General features: G+C 48.1%; 1 protein-coding gene across 2 annotated transcripts in view; it reads right to left on the reverse strand.

Annotated features, from left to right (window-relative positions):
- Positions 1-13,966, reverse strand: part of ELF5 (E74 like ETS transcription factor 5) — a 31,426-nt gene extending 17,460 nt beyond the window's left edge. The window contains exons 1-2 of one of the 2 annotated variants that reach the window (XM_082748944.1): positions 13,738-13,966; positions 6,762-6,886 (exon numbers count right to left, since the gene is read on the reverse strand). In XM_082748944.1, coding sequence (XP_082605070.1) covers positions 6,762-6,882 — 121 coding nt within the window. In that variant the 5' untranslated portion in view covers positions 6,883-6,886; positions 13,738-13,966. Of the gene's footprint in view, positions 1-6,761; positions 6,887-11,695; positions 11,928-13,737 lie in introns of those variants that run through there. The other variant, XM_082748945.1, reaches the window with a different exon arrangement.
- Between the last annotated feature and the right edge of the window lie 966 nt (positions 13,967-14,932).

Raw genomic sequence — 14,932 nt, forward strand, 5'->3', positions numbered from 1 at the left:
TATGTAAATTAATATATATGTAATATATATGTATATATATTACACATTACATATATATATAAAATAAATATATATATAATAAATATATATAAATGTAGAAGAGATATATATATATATCTTTTACATATATATAAATTTAGGTTACAAGAGGTTTAAAAAATCAGAAAAAGGATGAGACACTGATAATGACAAGGTTTGCAACCTCTGTGGTGATATGAAGACCCTATTGCCACTTGGAAGAGATAAACTCAGGGTAAATAAAAGAAGGGTTATGCACCCACAGGATATGTTATCTTTAACGAATTGTGTTGTCTGGAAATACAAAGTGTTTTTCTCAGTGCATCTAGCATTTATAAAATAACCAAAACCCTTTGGAGAAGCTGAGCATTGAAACCTTTCTGCCTGTGTGGACGGGGTTGGGGATGAACCACTTCCCCTACCTGGTGCCCTTAATCTAAATGTCCACAGGCCACTATTAAGCATGGTCTCAGTCAGCTCCTTTGAAGCTGGAAGTAGGTCAGGACATTTGTTCAAGGGCCAGCTACACTGGGAGGAAGAACTGAGCCGCTAAGGGGGTTTTCAGCAATTCCGGGGGAGGGGGTGGAATTCTCACAAGTGATGCTATAACTTGGGATGTGTTTAAATTCAGAGGGAGCACTTAAGCCGGTAGAGCATGCGAGGCACACCCAAATGCCCACACAGTCAGCAGGGAATGTCCCCAGAAGGTGCTTAGAACAGAGGCAGGCATGCAGTAAGTGCTCATTAAATACCATTCATGTATGCTTGTTAATATTGGGGCTAGCCATATAACTACTTTATACTTTCTCAAATACTTCTAATATGTTGTGTGTGTGTGTGTGTGTGTGTGTGTGTCTGTGTAGGTCAGCCACTTTGTTCCTTTCTAGAGATTTGGGTTTATTTTCTTTACAAAAACTGAGGAAGTTATATTATAAACGAAGCTAATTTGTCCTTGAATGGCCAGCGTGAGTGAGGTGGCCAATGCTGCTCAAAATGTGGGGATACTGGTGCTCGCTTCGGCAGCACATATACTAAAATGTGGGGATACTGGCCAGTCTGTGTGATTGTGTAAAATGCTTGATGCTCAGGTCACACATGAGACCTATGCTTCTGACACTGGGGTGAAGGGGCAGGGGCTAATTCCCATCCCCCTCACCTACAGTGGACAGAGGGTGACAAGGGTAACTGTACCCACATGATTAATGCCTGTGCATCTCCCGTGGAAATGCCAGAGAGTAGGTCCAGTAATCCACGACTTTCATTCTTTGTTACAGACCCCTGTGGTCTTCTGAAAGTGCTCTTAAAAAAATTCTAGATCAGTCCCTTTGCCATCTCTTCCAAATGGATTGCTGCCCCTGAGCCCTTTCTACATTGACCAGCACTGTTCATTTTGGGGGAGCCTCCCTTGAAGCAAAAATGTGGGGGAGAGTTTGACTTTTCTTCTTACAACAAAATAGATATGCAGCAGAATGCAAAATCGGTGGGACTGGAGATTGTGAGAGTTGTTTGAGCTTAGAGCTCTGAGTTAGGTCCCCAGACCTTCTGTAGGAGAACTCAGTTTTTCTCCTCTGCTGATCGGGGAGCCTCGGTGAGAAGCTCTGTGAAGCCCAATGAACCTGCCAGCTCCCGGAATTCCATCAGACTCTCATTCCCATCCTCCATTCCATGGTTCCATCAGATGACCTGAAGAGGAAGGGACCCAGGGAGGAGCCTGGAAGAGAGCTGAAGATTGTGTGGATTAAACTGAGTGTGGGCTGGGGGCTGGACCTCCCTGATTTGCAGTTCTGCCTCCTCCTCATATTAGCTGTGAAATCCTAAAGGAGTTTCTTAACCTCCCTGGACCTCAGCTTCCTTCTACAAGACAAGACAGTGGTGCATACCTTGTAGGAAGTTTGTTGTGAAAAGGAAAAGAAATGGTACATGTAAAGAACATAGCCCAGTTATCTGGAGGACAGTAAGCCTTCAATACAAGTCACCTGTAATTCATTACTATTTTGGGACTGCGTTTGTTCTCCAGGGAAAGGAGGCCTTCCTCCCTCTGAAGCCTTGGTCTAGCTGAGGGACAAGCAGAACAAAGCAAGCCCAGGGCTCGGCGTGGGGAGGCAGACAGTCTGGGTCAGAGGAGGCCCGAGTTAGACAGCCTGGACCATAATTAGTATGATTTATTAGCATAGGGAGTTGGGAAAGTTTTCTGCCTGGGGCCGCACTGGAGAGAGCCGGCGAGTGGACTGGGTAGCACGGGACATCATCAATTGTGGCTTTGTCACCAAAAGGAAGGAATTTATGGGCAAGGGGAGCCTGAAATGAAAAATTGCTTCCAGGTTTCCTCCCAGAGATGGTTGAGCTCCATCCGATAGCCTTCTTGGCATTCATTCCAAGCCTGTGGAATGATTTAGGCCATGAGATGGTGGAATGGGAGGGAAGTCCAGAGTAGCTTAAGGAACTGGATGGAGAAGAGACTAGAAGGGTAGGTGGGGGTCAGCACAGAGCTATGGCCTGGGGCATGTGGGGTTCGGAAGGCACAGGGGTTGGGAAGAGCACCACGCCCTGGGTGGTCCCAAAGCCCCAGCTGCCCAGAAGGCTCAGGCGTGTGGAGGGTGGGTTGCTGGTGGCGAGTGCTAAGGTCTCTCTCGGGGGCTGCTCCCAGGACAGGATCATGACCATGGGCCCATCTTACGTTCTTCAGTGATTTTGTTGATTGTCTGGTTTTGATTTAGAAATTCTTAGACTCTTGCATGAGCTTTCGGACTTCTATACCCAGCACATGAATCTTGCTGAGAAAAGCCCATGTAGCACCCAAATGCCTTGTCCCCTGATCTTCTGGATGTTAATACCTGGAAGGCTTTGCACCTTTTCAAATAAAATTCCTTCTTTAAATAAAATTTCCCAAGGTATAGCAACAGCTGACACATTTTTCGAGCACCTAGGATGCAGCAGTTAGCATGCTGTCCTCTGTGCTCATGTGAACCCTCCCCCCCACATGCCACCAAGTCCTCTGAGGAAGTGGCAGGGCCGGAAGTAGGTCATGTAAGTGTTCTCCAGCTCCTGCTGCTGGAACTTAGTGCCTTTGAGGTGCAAGAGCTTTGCTTGACGGCGGGGATGGAGAGCGGGAGCTAGAGCCCGGCCTCCTGAACCATCACCCAGGGCCCTGAGGGACCTCTCAGGAACCCCTGGAATGGCCCTAATTTAGAAAGTTCTGCTACAGACAAAGTGGAAACCAGAATCCAAAGCAGAGGGGCACCGCATGTCAGCGTGGTCACCTCAGCAAACAGGGGAAGGGTGGGTGGGTGTGTGGAGGTTCACGGCGGAGAGCCAGACACGAGGTGTGAGGCCAGGGTACCCATGACTTGTCAGAACTTCAGTGGAGAAATCATCTTTAAAAAGTATCATACGCTTGTCAAGGTCAGACAGCCGGCCCTGCACACTTCGATCAACTTTTCCTGTATCACTAGTTCTTTATTTTAAGAGAGCAGAAGGGAAGCCCCGAGGGCGTTAATGAAATTCTAGAGTATTTTGCAATCTGTGATGGTCCACTCCAGGGTCTTGCAGGGAGGCCAGGCAGAAGGCCTGCTTCAAAGAGCAGGTCTGATCCTTTGTGGTTAGCGCATGGCAGGCCCGGAATCGGCTGCTGTCTGCTAAAGCCATTGGAAAGGTTGTGAAGACATCTGGTTTTCCGGACTAAGCTGATTATTCCTCCCTGTCCTCCTGTAGACATTGTTCTTCTAGTGGACACATCATTCCGTTCTCCCTTTCTTTTCCCTTTGGTCTCGAAGTACCTAAGCTGTCACATCCTGAATTGGAAAAGATGAGACCGGGCCCTTTGCTGCTTTGGTTCAGTAGGAAAAATGAAGATGGGAGAGAGACCCAGCTGTTTTTCCACTAGCGGGGGGAGTCGTGAGATGTTCCTGGCAATGGTGGGCACCTACTGAGTGCCTGGCATGTCATGAAACACTTCATCTGTGACATAGCAGGCCTCACAGCCCAAGGCGGCCAATGTTTTTCCAGTTGGGGAAGTATATCTCCAAGTCATTAGGAAAAACCTGCCAAGGTCATGGCGTCAGTGGTTCGTGGCCGTGTTGGCCTGGGGATTCTGGACGTGGACAGAAAGCTGCCACGGGACAACTGTGAATTCAAGATGGGATCTCCTATGGGGCTGGGGGATGTCTCACTGGCCACAGACCATGGGGAGTTTGCAGAGCAGTGTACAGAGGCGAGTCTGCTGTCCCCTGCTGCCTCCCTCTCAGAGAGGACTCGGATGGAGGGGTCATCTCTCTCGGAAGGAAAACACAGAGGCCAGACCAGATATTCTTTCCCATGGGGCGTGTTGGCTCTGAGGACAGCCACGGCCTACAGGGCCCACCCAGTGTCCAGGCAGCTCTCAACTAACCTGTCACATCCAACTTCTCTCCACCTTTAGGAGGTCAGAGACAGTCAGCTCCTTCAGGAATCCAGAGAGCCTCGTGGCCAGTCAAAAGCTGGGTTCCCCGCCCCCAGGGAGGGTGACTCCTGCGGGATAGTCATGCCTTGGTGGGACTTAGTCTTCTCTCAATGGGTGGTGGGAGAAGAGGGCTACAGCTGTGATGCAGGAATCAGAGAAGCTTCTGGAAGGGGTCTTAGCAATGACCAAGTCCAACTTCTCATTAGACTGTTGGAAATGCAGAGGCCTCAGCCAGGAGAAGGCTGTGTCTTTATGTCTGAGACTGTCAGGTATCAGCCCCATTGGCAAGCCTACTGGTGATCACTTCTGTTAACCCTTCATTTTTGTTGTTGTTGTTTTTTACTGTGGTAAAATAGATCTAGAACTTACCATTTTAACTCTTTTTTAAGTGTAGAGTTTGGTGGCATTAAGTCAATTCACAAGATTGTGCCAACCATCACCTCTGCCCGTCTCCGTGACCTTTTCATCTTCCCAAACTGAAACGAGTCCTTCATTTTTAAACGCCCGTGTGTGCTTGTCCTGCACCTCACTGTGGCCCAAACACCTCCCACATATTAACAAACACCCTGGTAACAATTCTATGAGGTAGGCGTTCTTGCTGTCTCCTTTCACAGATGAGAAAACGAAGGCATGAGAAGCTGCGGTGCTACAGTTAACAAATCTCAAAGCCAGACTTTGCCTCTAGGCGGCCCGGCTCCGAAGTCTGAGCTCTGGATGACTATAGAAACTGCTCCAAGGACTGGAACTCCTCCCTGGGGCAGGCAGTCCACCCCCTCCCGCCACCTCTCCTGCTGGCAGAATGGGCAGGAAGAGAGGGTCCCCCGGATGGCAAGTCCCTGCTATGCACGTGTGGACAGAAGGACCTTCTCCCTGGACCCCGCCATCATGGGACGCAGGGGAGACAATGGGGACACAAAAGCTTTCGTTTTCCTCCTTCAAACTTAGCCTCAGCCCAATATTGAGGGTCAGAAATAGAAGACATTCTTCATTATCTTTCTGGGGATCAAAGAGTTTCTTAGGCCTAAAGGAGATTTGGACTGTGTATCTGGCTGACTCAGAACCCTTCAGAGAGGGTGAGAGACACACTGTGCATGTGCGTGCCCCTGCATTGGTGGTGCGAGCAGGAGTGGGGCTGGATTATGGAGGGAAGCACCCCAAGTGTGTCTGTGATGCCCTAGCCTCTGGTCGGAGGCAGGGGTTTCCTTCTGATGGGGGCCTTTGCACAGCATCCTCAGAGGCTTGGTCTCTCCTGGACCCAACTGCCTCCTGCCCCCGAGTGTGGGCCATGCCGAGCCAGAATGCCCAGGGTTAAGGCCTGGGAGGACTGACAGCCTGGTGAGGACTTACCTCACAAGCCTCGGGCCATGCACCTGCCAGGTTTGCTGGGTTGTGCAGTCACCTGAGCACGGGGGGACAGAGGCCCTCAGGGAGATGCTGTGGCCAAGTCAGCAGGCCCTCCTCTGGCACGGGATCTGCACAAGGCCCCATGCTTCCTTTGTAGGCGGAGGAGACCCGCCAAGAGAGGAGGAAAGGTGGGAAGGCAGGCCTGGTGGACGGCGTGGGGATTCATGTCTACCGAGCGCATGCTTTGGGCCGAGCCGTATATTTTACGCAGTTAGGCTCCCTTACTTCTCACAGTGATTCTCGTCATCCCTGCTTGAGGGATAAGGAAACAGAAGCTCCGAGAAAAAATGTCATATTCATATCAATAGCCGCAGGGTAACGTGGTTAGAAGATGATTTAGAAGAGGACTGTGTAGGATAGTTGAGAGTCCAGGTGCTCAAGTCAACTTACATGAAACCTAAAGAGCCGTAACACCTTGGATACGTCATTGACCTCTCTGTGCCTCCGTGTCTTCATTCATAAAATGGAAATAATAACCGTTCATTTCTCATAGGGCTGCGGTAAGGATGAGATGGGTGCTTGGCACAGGGCCTGAACCACAGCTACTGTTCTGCAAGTGTTAGCTAAATCCATGATATCAAGAAATCACAGTGTACTCGGCTCTGGGCTAAGGTTTTTGCTTAAATATAATAACTCCAAGAAATTGATTCAAAAGCGTTTGTAGAGTCCCCCAAAGGCCACAGAGCTGGGAAGAGGTTGGAGGATTCTGGTGCTTTTCTCCCTGCAGAAGCTTCCCCTCCTGCTGCCCACATCTCTTCCAGTCCTCTGCCCTGAACACCGGTGAGAGCTGGCACGTTCCAGCCCCCAGCATGGCCTTGCCGCCTCCTAGAGGTCAGTGTCACCTCCTGCCCCGGGTCTTCCCAGCTCAGATGGGCTTCTCCGGGTTTACGGGTTTACGCACCTGTCTGATGCTCAAAGGCTGGGTAGTACTCTTCATTGCTGAACAGATCAGTCCACGACATCAGAGGGTCGCAGAAGGACGTGTTGGGCAGGAAGGTACTGTGTGTCACCGAGTCCAACATCACCCTACAAAGGCAGGAGAGGGCTGAGAGGAGGCAGACAAGGGCCGCACAAGAACCCCCCCCTTCCCCGCCTTGGTTTTTATTAACAAACATGCAGCCATCTAGGAACCGGGCAGCCCTTTAAGTGCTTGCTACAACGACGTTACTCAATCCTTGCCCCATCCTGTGAGGTTTGTACATCTGCCCCCATCTTATATACAAGAAAATCTAGATAGTGGGGTTGCAGCAGTTGCCCACGTAACATGGCCCGTAAATGGTTAAGTTCAGGGTTTGACATGGAGATTCTTAGGACGCAATGCTGCCTCTTTCTTTACTTTTCCTATTGGCTCACATGTGACCCCTGAACGCCAGGTTATAAGGTTCAGCCATATGCTTCTGAAGGCTGGGCAAGTGTGGCTATATATTAATACACCCCAAAACCCTTACCCCCAATTCTGAAATCCACAAGCTCTGAAAAGGAAAGTATGTGTGTGTGTGTTTACAGACTCATTTCCCACAAAACACAAAACAAAACGAAAACCAGTCCTAAATTAGTTATTTAGTTTTATATACTGTTACATATATATTACATCCATAAATCTATATTCAGGCATATAAACCATGTACTAAACATAGATACACACACACACACACACACACACACACACACACACGTATATGTATATAAGCAACATATTGTAACTGTGTACATTATACATATGCAATATAGTTTTGTAATTGTAGTTATAATTTTGTTTATTCTACTAGATGAATATTCATAAGATACATAAAATACATATGCTTCCTGGAAGGAATACCCTGACAAGAGGATTCTGTATCCTGCAGCATATACATACTGTATAACCTTCCTAGTACCTGAGGAATCCTAAACTCTGCAGCACATCTAGTCCCAGGGTTTGGGTTCAGAGAGCAAGAACCTGTGATAGTTGGAATATACACTTACTATGCTTTGGGCTCTGTTCTGAGCACTTTACATCTGTGTATTGATGACTCATGGTCTCCTCGGAACACACTCTGAGACAGGTTCTTTCTCAGTGATGAGGACAGATGCACTAAGATTTTAGGTCATATACCGCAAACCATCCAGTGGGCATATGGTAGAGTTTGGGTAACAACTCAGGTTTATCCACTTAAGAAGTCCCTCCTTTTTTTTTTTTTTAAAGATTTTATTTATTTATTTGACAGAGATCACAAGTAGGCAGAGAGGCAGGCAGAGAGAGGGAAACAGACTCCCTGCTGAGCAGAGAGCCTGATACGGGGCTCAATCCCAGGACCCTGGGATCATGACCTGAGCCAACGGCAGAGGCTTTAACCCATGAGCCACCCAGGCGCCCCAAAAAGTCACTCTCTTTATCGTAGGGCTCTCCCGCCTGCATACACTGGCGAGGAGGAAGATTTGGGAGAAGGTGTCTGGTTGAGGCTGAAAAGATGGCAGAATGGAATGGCCAAGGCTGCTTTCATCTTTCAAGTTTGCTTTTTCCCATATTCTCACAATTCAGGGGAAAAAATGAATTCATATTTGGTAGATTAGAAAAATTGGTTTGCCCAAATTCTCTCTTCTGATCATCACAATCATGTTGATGAGATAGGGTGTTTCTACCCCCATTTTGCGAAGGGGAGCCTACAGCTCAAGGTCACACAGCTGGTAGGTTAAATGTCAGAACAAAGATTGGATTCTGGATCTTGAGATATTAAGCATATAGAATTTTCAGATGGCTGGGGTCTTAGTAATCACCTAGTTCAGTGTTTTGCAAACTTGATAATCATTTGCCTACCATCCCGATAATTTACTTAACATGCTAAAAAAAAAAAAATCCACTTTTTTTTTTTTTTTAAACACAACTACATTTATTTAAAAGGAAGACTTTTTATCACCACTATAGATGGAAAGTCTGTCTCCTTTCAACATGCAGAAAAATAAAGACGGGATTTAAATAAAAACTGTTGGTCCATGCATCACCTAAATCAGAGGTTAGCAGACTACAACTCACAGGCCCAATCCAGCCCACCACCTATGTTTGAAATGGGCCGCAACTGAAAATGATTTTACATTCGTAAATAGTTACATAGGAAATGGTTATATATGTACCCACTTACTATAATCAGTTTTGCTTTTTGGTCTGTATATCCTAAAATACTAACTACCTGGCCCTTGAAATAAAAGTTTGCCTACCCCTGACCTGATCTATTTCCTGTATCACACGAGTGGTGTGAGTGCCACGTGTTGGTGTGAGTGCCAGAGTTAGTCCAGTCTTTCCCTTCACTCCATTGTTGTATAGCTGAGACAAGTAAGGTCCAGAGACTTTGTGCAACTCACTCAAGGTCACACAGCCAATGGATGTCAACATTATGTTGTAGCAAGTTCTTAAGGTTTCTGAATTTTGGATCATCTGCATCCTTTTCTAGAAACACTCACAGTCACTGGGTGTGGTGCAAAAACAATGAATACTGTTACGCTGAAAATAAATTTAAAAATTAAAAAAAAAAAAAACACTCACAGTCACATCTGCCTACAGACTTTTCCCTAACACACTTACATATTAAATGGAACCCCAGTACCGAGAAAGGCAGGGGTTGTGTGATTCCAGAATCAAAGGGCAATTTTTTGAGGGTGCTTACAAATCTACCATCATTAGCTTCCTCAACTGTGCATGAGAACTGCTCTCCTGTGATAGAGAAATAACCAAGTTCAAATTCTCATACTCTGGTACCCTTTCTGGGCCGTCACGGGAGAGTCACCAGCCCCTACTGGGAAGCCTCCTTTCTGGTGCCCAGAGAGGGTTAACCAGCCCAGTGGATTATCATGTTCATGGATCTCCCCCTGGGAGCCGTATCAAACAGAGGTCAAGGCTGCCTGAGTTTAGACTCTGATTTTCCCACGGATTGGCTGGTTTTATATCCTGAGCGGGAGGTAGGATGAAGAGGAATGGGGTGGGAGTTTTTGAGGGAGGGAAGGGCCCCTGGAGCCCAAAGCCCCTCTTCTGCATTTTGGACTTGACCTCAGAAAAGCTCCCGTAAGTGTGGGCTAAAGGTAAAATCTCAGAAAACTGAGGGAGAAGAGGTCTGAACTCTGACATGACCTTCCTGGGGGTGTTTGGAGAAAGGAGGGGTGTAGTCCACATGGAAGGAAACAGAACTGTTTCCAGGTCTTCCCCTTCATTTAGAAATCCTCCAGGTAAAAAAACACTATAGTAGGAGTGGGCACTTTCTTGCTTAACACCTGACATGAATAGTTCTCAAAAGTCATTTGGTAACTTGAATTTGATCACCAAACATTAGGAGTATTTCTGATCAATAGGCTGTTTACCTCTTTTAAGGATTTCTCTTCCTCTTTACACCAACCTGCTCACTTGACCTGCAAGCTCCCTACTGCTGTACACAGCGTCCGATCTGATTCCCCTTGGTAATCTCTTCTATGAGGAATTATATCCATTGAGTTTTCTTAAAGGACTCTCTCAGGTGTACCAAGGGCTATTTTTTTTTCCCTGTAATTATTTCTTGCTTCTTGGAAGAAATTTTTTTAATAAAAGCTGCAGATTTCTTTTTTATTTTATGCTGTTACAGTAGGAGAGCGTATTATTAACTCTGGGCTTTCCACAAAAGCCCTTGGCCACTTAGCCAGCATGCGCTAGGTATGAGTTCAGGAATAATGGCTGCTTTGTCTTCACTTAGCTTCCTAGGCCCTTGAAAGTCCTTGCAATAATTGAACATTTTAGCTCTTAAGAGTTCCTTAATGTAGGTGGAACAGGGTGAGGGTGAGGGGGGGAGGGGGGGGAAGAACCAGCTGTTTGGGGCCCATTTCTCAGCTAGTACATTGAGGTCCAGGAATATGTAGACCCAGGCTCAAAGTTTAACTGGCATTCCCAGGTAGGTGACGTGGACCTTAGAGGGGAAAAAATTGGTTCTTGGGAGTCAAAATATCTTAGCCATTATTATGTCTCAAGACCCTCTAAAGGGCCACCGTGCTTAAATGGTAGGGGGTAGTGACTATGATAAAGTTATTTAAAAAGCCTCCTTAGTTGGGAACGACAATGAAAAAATGGTTGAGAAGCACTGGATTAGACCTAGAGTCAGCAGCAGGACAAGAAGGGAGATTTGGCGTGTGTGTGTGTGTGTGTGTGTGTGTGTGTCCCAGGCCTGCTATCCTAGGCCTTTGTTTTGGGGTTTTGAGGGGCACCTGGTTTGTCATCCTATAAAGAGCACTGGCTGGGAGTTGTGATTCTGCCTCATGTGCCTCTGCTCTTGACCACACTGGTGAGGGGGACTCTGAGACGTGCCCTGGCTCCATGATTTTCTCCAGACGTCCACCTGAATGGCCCAGCACATCCAAACACGGGCGCGCACTTATACGCATATATGTCGGTTATACTGGATATTGTGGTCGAGCAAGCTATCTAAATTGGAGTCAAATCCAGCCACTACAAACGGAGATTTAACTTTAGTTCTCCAAAGTCCCCTGATTTCCTCTTCCCCTTTCCCTCCCATGTCCACTACTTGCAGCAGTGGGCCCCGGGCATTCTTTGCCTGGGCTAGCCCGGTCCCTTAGGTGCTTCAAACCCTCACTCACCCCCTGCCCATCCACACACCCACCGCTGTTAGAATCAGTTTCCCCCAAACACCACCATAGCTGCTTAGTGAGCAGGGAAGTTTCAAGCACAATCCACACAAGGGAAAGGAAGCCGGTGAGTTCCGTTCCACGTGCAAGAAAGCCTGACTGCAGGGATCTGTTGGAATGAGACAGTGATGGTGGAGAAGCTTGGGTCCCCCATGGCTCCACTGGCTTCCTAACCCCTCTGGGAGCCGGCTCACTCACCAGGTATGCACAGGGAAGCGTCCACACAGTCAGAGGGACAGGCCTGTGGGCTTCTTGCCCCTACACGAGTCAGAGGCAGCAATCACAGGTGTGGTGCCCATGGCCTGATTAACCAGGCACCTCTGCTCAGCCTTCCAGAGAGAGGGGAAGGAGCAAACCAGCCAGGCTTGGCCAGTTTGCCAGAGAAGGAAAATTCCTTCCTGACCCTGGCAGAGATCATCAGCTTCACTCTGGGCATGTGACCAAAAATCCACCCAATTAAGCATCTACACATTGGCTGTTTATGCACTAAAACATCACCAGACAGAACAAGGCTATGAGGGTAGAAACCATGGAATGGGGGGCTAAGAAGGGCCTTTCCTGATCCCGCCATCTGGGCAGTCCCATGGGGAAGAAGTTTTTCCTCTTCCAAAGCCTCAGCGAAATCTAAGTGTCCACAGGGTCCCGATTCCTGGGAGCAAAGCAGGGTCAATTTCCTACGCTTTGGACCTCCCAAAGGAAGGACACATGGGGGGAAGTCTCGGTGGGTTATTTTGACACTTGCAGTTAAAGAATTGGGGTGCTTGCATATTTGTTCTTCTGAGAGAAAGCAAAACAGCTGCGAGAATGGACTTGCTCTTGTCTTACTGAGGGGACTCCTCATCTTCCTCTAGCTTGTGTAGGGAGCTTGCTAGTTTGTCCTTAGTTGTTTCTCCAAAGGTGTGGCAAAGATCCACAGAAGGTAAGCCACACGGTTTACCGGGGGTTCTGATGCAGAGCTCATCAGCTTTGGATGAAATCCTTGAGGGGTTAAATCTTACCTCTGCCACCCACCCACAAGGGCAAGGGACATGGGAACATCTAGATGTTTTATTAGTCAGCCTGTCAGAATTCTTTATTTTTGTTTCACACAAGGGGCGGTCTATAAAAACCCATGCTCTTCTCTGAGCTCATCTTTAAAATGGGATTTTAACATGCCATCCTCAGGATGTCCTGCGGATTTATTAAAATCAGATCATATATGCAAGAGGGTGTAATATCTTGATGTCTGAGCCAAGGCAGGGGAGAATCAACTGTCATCAATATATCAAAAAGGCTCTTATTCTGGTGACTTCTGAGAAAGAAAGACAACCAAACTCTGAAAGTGCCTGCCTAGAACACCTTGAGTCACGAAAACCATTCTCAGCGACAACATGAGGGCAAAGAATTACATCTTCACTCAGAGGACCAAATGATCCCTCTCCCAGGATCTTTAAACTAGACTAAAACACAAAGCTGTTTCCCTAAATCACTTGACCTTAATGACCTCTGACATCTTTTCTTGTTTGTAAAAGTTTTAGTCCATCCGTGGGTCCCCTTCTTCAGGTGGAGAAGGGGGCATGTGATACCGGTGGCGGCCAGCAGGGGGCAGGTGCCCACAAACCCCACGTCCTGCAGAGTCTTTGAGAAGATCTGAGAATACAGTGGAAAAACCCTAACCATTGCTTTTCTGGAAGCCGTCTACACTGAGGTGGTGTAGGAGGGCAAAAAAAAAAAAAAAAAAAAAAAAAAAAGGGTTTCTTTTAAGCTATTATGTATGGACAAATTCCTGTAAAAGGCCCCAAACTGTAACAAGGCAGCTCTCTTCTCTGTATCAAGGGGGAGCCGTGGGCAGGGCCAACGGCAGAAGTGGGAGTTTCAGCCAGGGGGCTGGTGGGCTTTCCTTGAAGCTGACTATTTTGGGTGCAAAATCGAGCTCCCCTTCCTACAGACAGGTTTAGGAACGGGTAGAGAATTGAGTACCTGTACATATTCTCTGCGAGTTGCCCTTGGTTTAGCGCATGGGGGTTCCGGGGAAGGGGTGGTTAGGCAGCCTGAGGAGGAAAAATGACTGTCCCAGGCGAGCACTTAAATCCCCGTCAAAGAGCTCCCAGGAGGCGTTGTGACTGATGAAACTGGCATTTGGGGGGGTGGGTGGTGATCCGGAGGTGCAGACCAGATGAACAGACCCAGGACCCAGCCCGGGGCTCTAAGCCCTGACGCCCCCTACAATTCATCGAAAAGAGCAAAGAAAAGGTGCTTACTTGAGGACAGCGGTGGGTGACTAGGTCCAAAGAGGAGGCTCTCAAGGCAAGAGAAGGCGGGCGCTCCCAGCACCAGCGTATGGTGGAAATAAAGGCACCTGTAGCTTTGTGATATAAGTAACACCTACAGACAGGTCCGTTTGGTTTTTCAGGTTTACGCACAGCCCCTTTGATGACGGTGTCATACAGTGTGACAGGGCTCCTTGGAGGGGGGGAATGGTTCTCACATGCAGAAAGTTTACCTTTATCCTGTTTTTGTACCCAGCTCACCCTCCCTGCCCCCCGCCCCCCCACCTCCGTCGGCCCCCGCCCACCCTCCCCCACTTTCCAGTGGACTCAGTAAACAAGATGAGAATTCTTGCCTCTGGGAGCTTTGCTGGAAATGCCCTGCGTTTGCTGGGAACTCTCGTTGGTGCAAGCTGGAGAGGAAAGCAATCCAGCCCTGTTTCCTGTCTCTGCCGCCTCCCGCCTCCCTCCTGGGCTGGCGGAGTCCTGTGGTTGTGGAAATCATGTCATTCTCTCAGTTTCCCCTCCGCGAGGCAAAGAGCAGGGGCAGGCTGGGGCAGGGGTTAAGCACACAGGCTCGGCTGCTAGGTGGTTGGTTTGGGATTCAAATTCTAGGTCTGTCATTTTCTAACTTGTCACCTTGAATAACTTAACCAGCTAGCTAATAACTTAACCAGCTCTAATGCCAACAAGAGTGCCTACCCACTGGGCTGCTGCGGTGGGGGGGGGGTCACATGAGTTCATGCGAGGGCAGCCCCTTGTGAGCAGTTTTCCTCGAGGGAGCACATCAATAAGAAACCCCCTTCTCTACCACTCCTCCAGCCTGTGCCTTGCTACTTGATGAAGGTGACAGCCAGCTTGTAGGGACAATGTGGGGCCTTTCTTCTCCTTTGTCTCTCAAAGCCATCATTTACCTGTTTAACTTCTAACATTAACTTGTTTAACTTCTAGCATCTTCAGATGCAATGAGCCACGGGAAGGCTTTCTCCCTTCCCCTCCCTATGGATGGAGACACAGAAAAGTTTAGTGGCCCAGGCAGGTGTCTGCACGAGGCTGGGGGCCTGACTTGCTGTGAACTACCTGCTTTGTAGTATCCACGCGCCCCCCTCCTGCCCCAGAGCAGAAACTCAACCTAATTTAGGCTGTGAAATGCAGTGTCCCCCGTTGCCTGCGGACAGCTGTTTATAGC

This window comes from Mustela nivalis, assembly GCF_964662115.1.
Source record: "Mustela nivalis genome assembly, chromosome: 9".
Classification (NCBI taxonomy): domain Eukaryota; kingdom Metazoa; phylum Chordata; class Mammalia; order Carnivora; family Mustelidae; genus Mustela; species Mustela nivalis.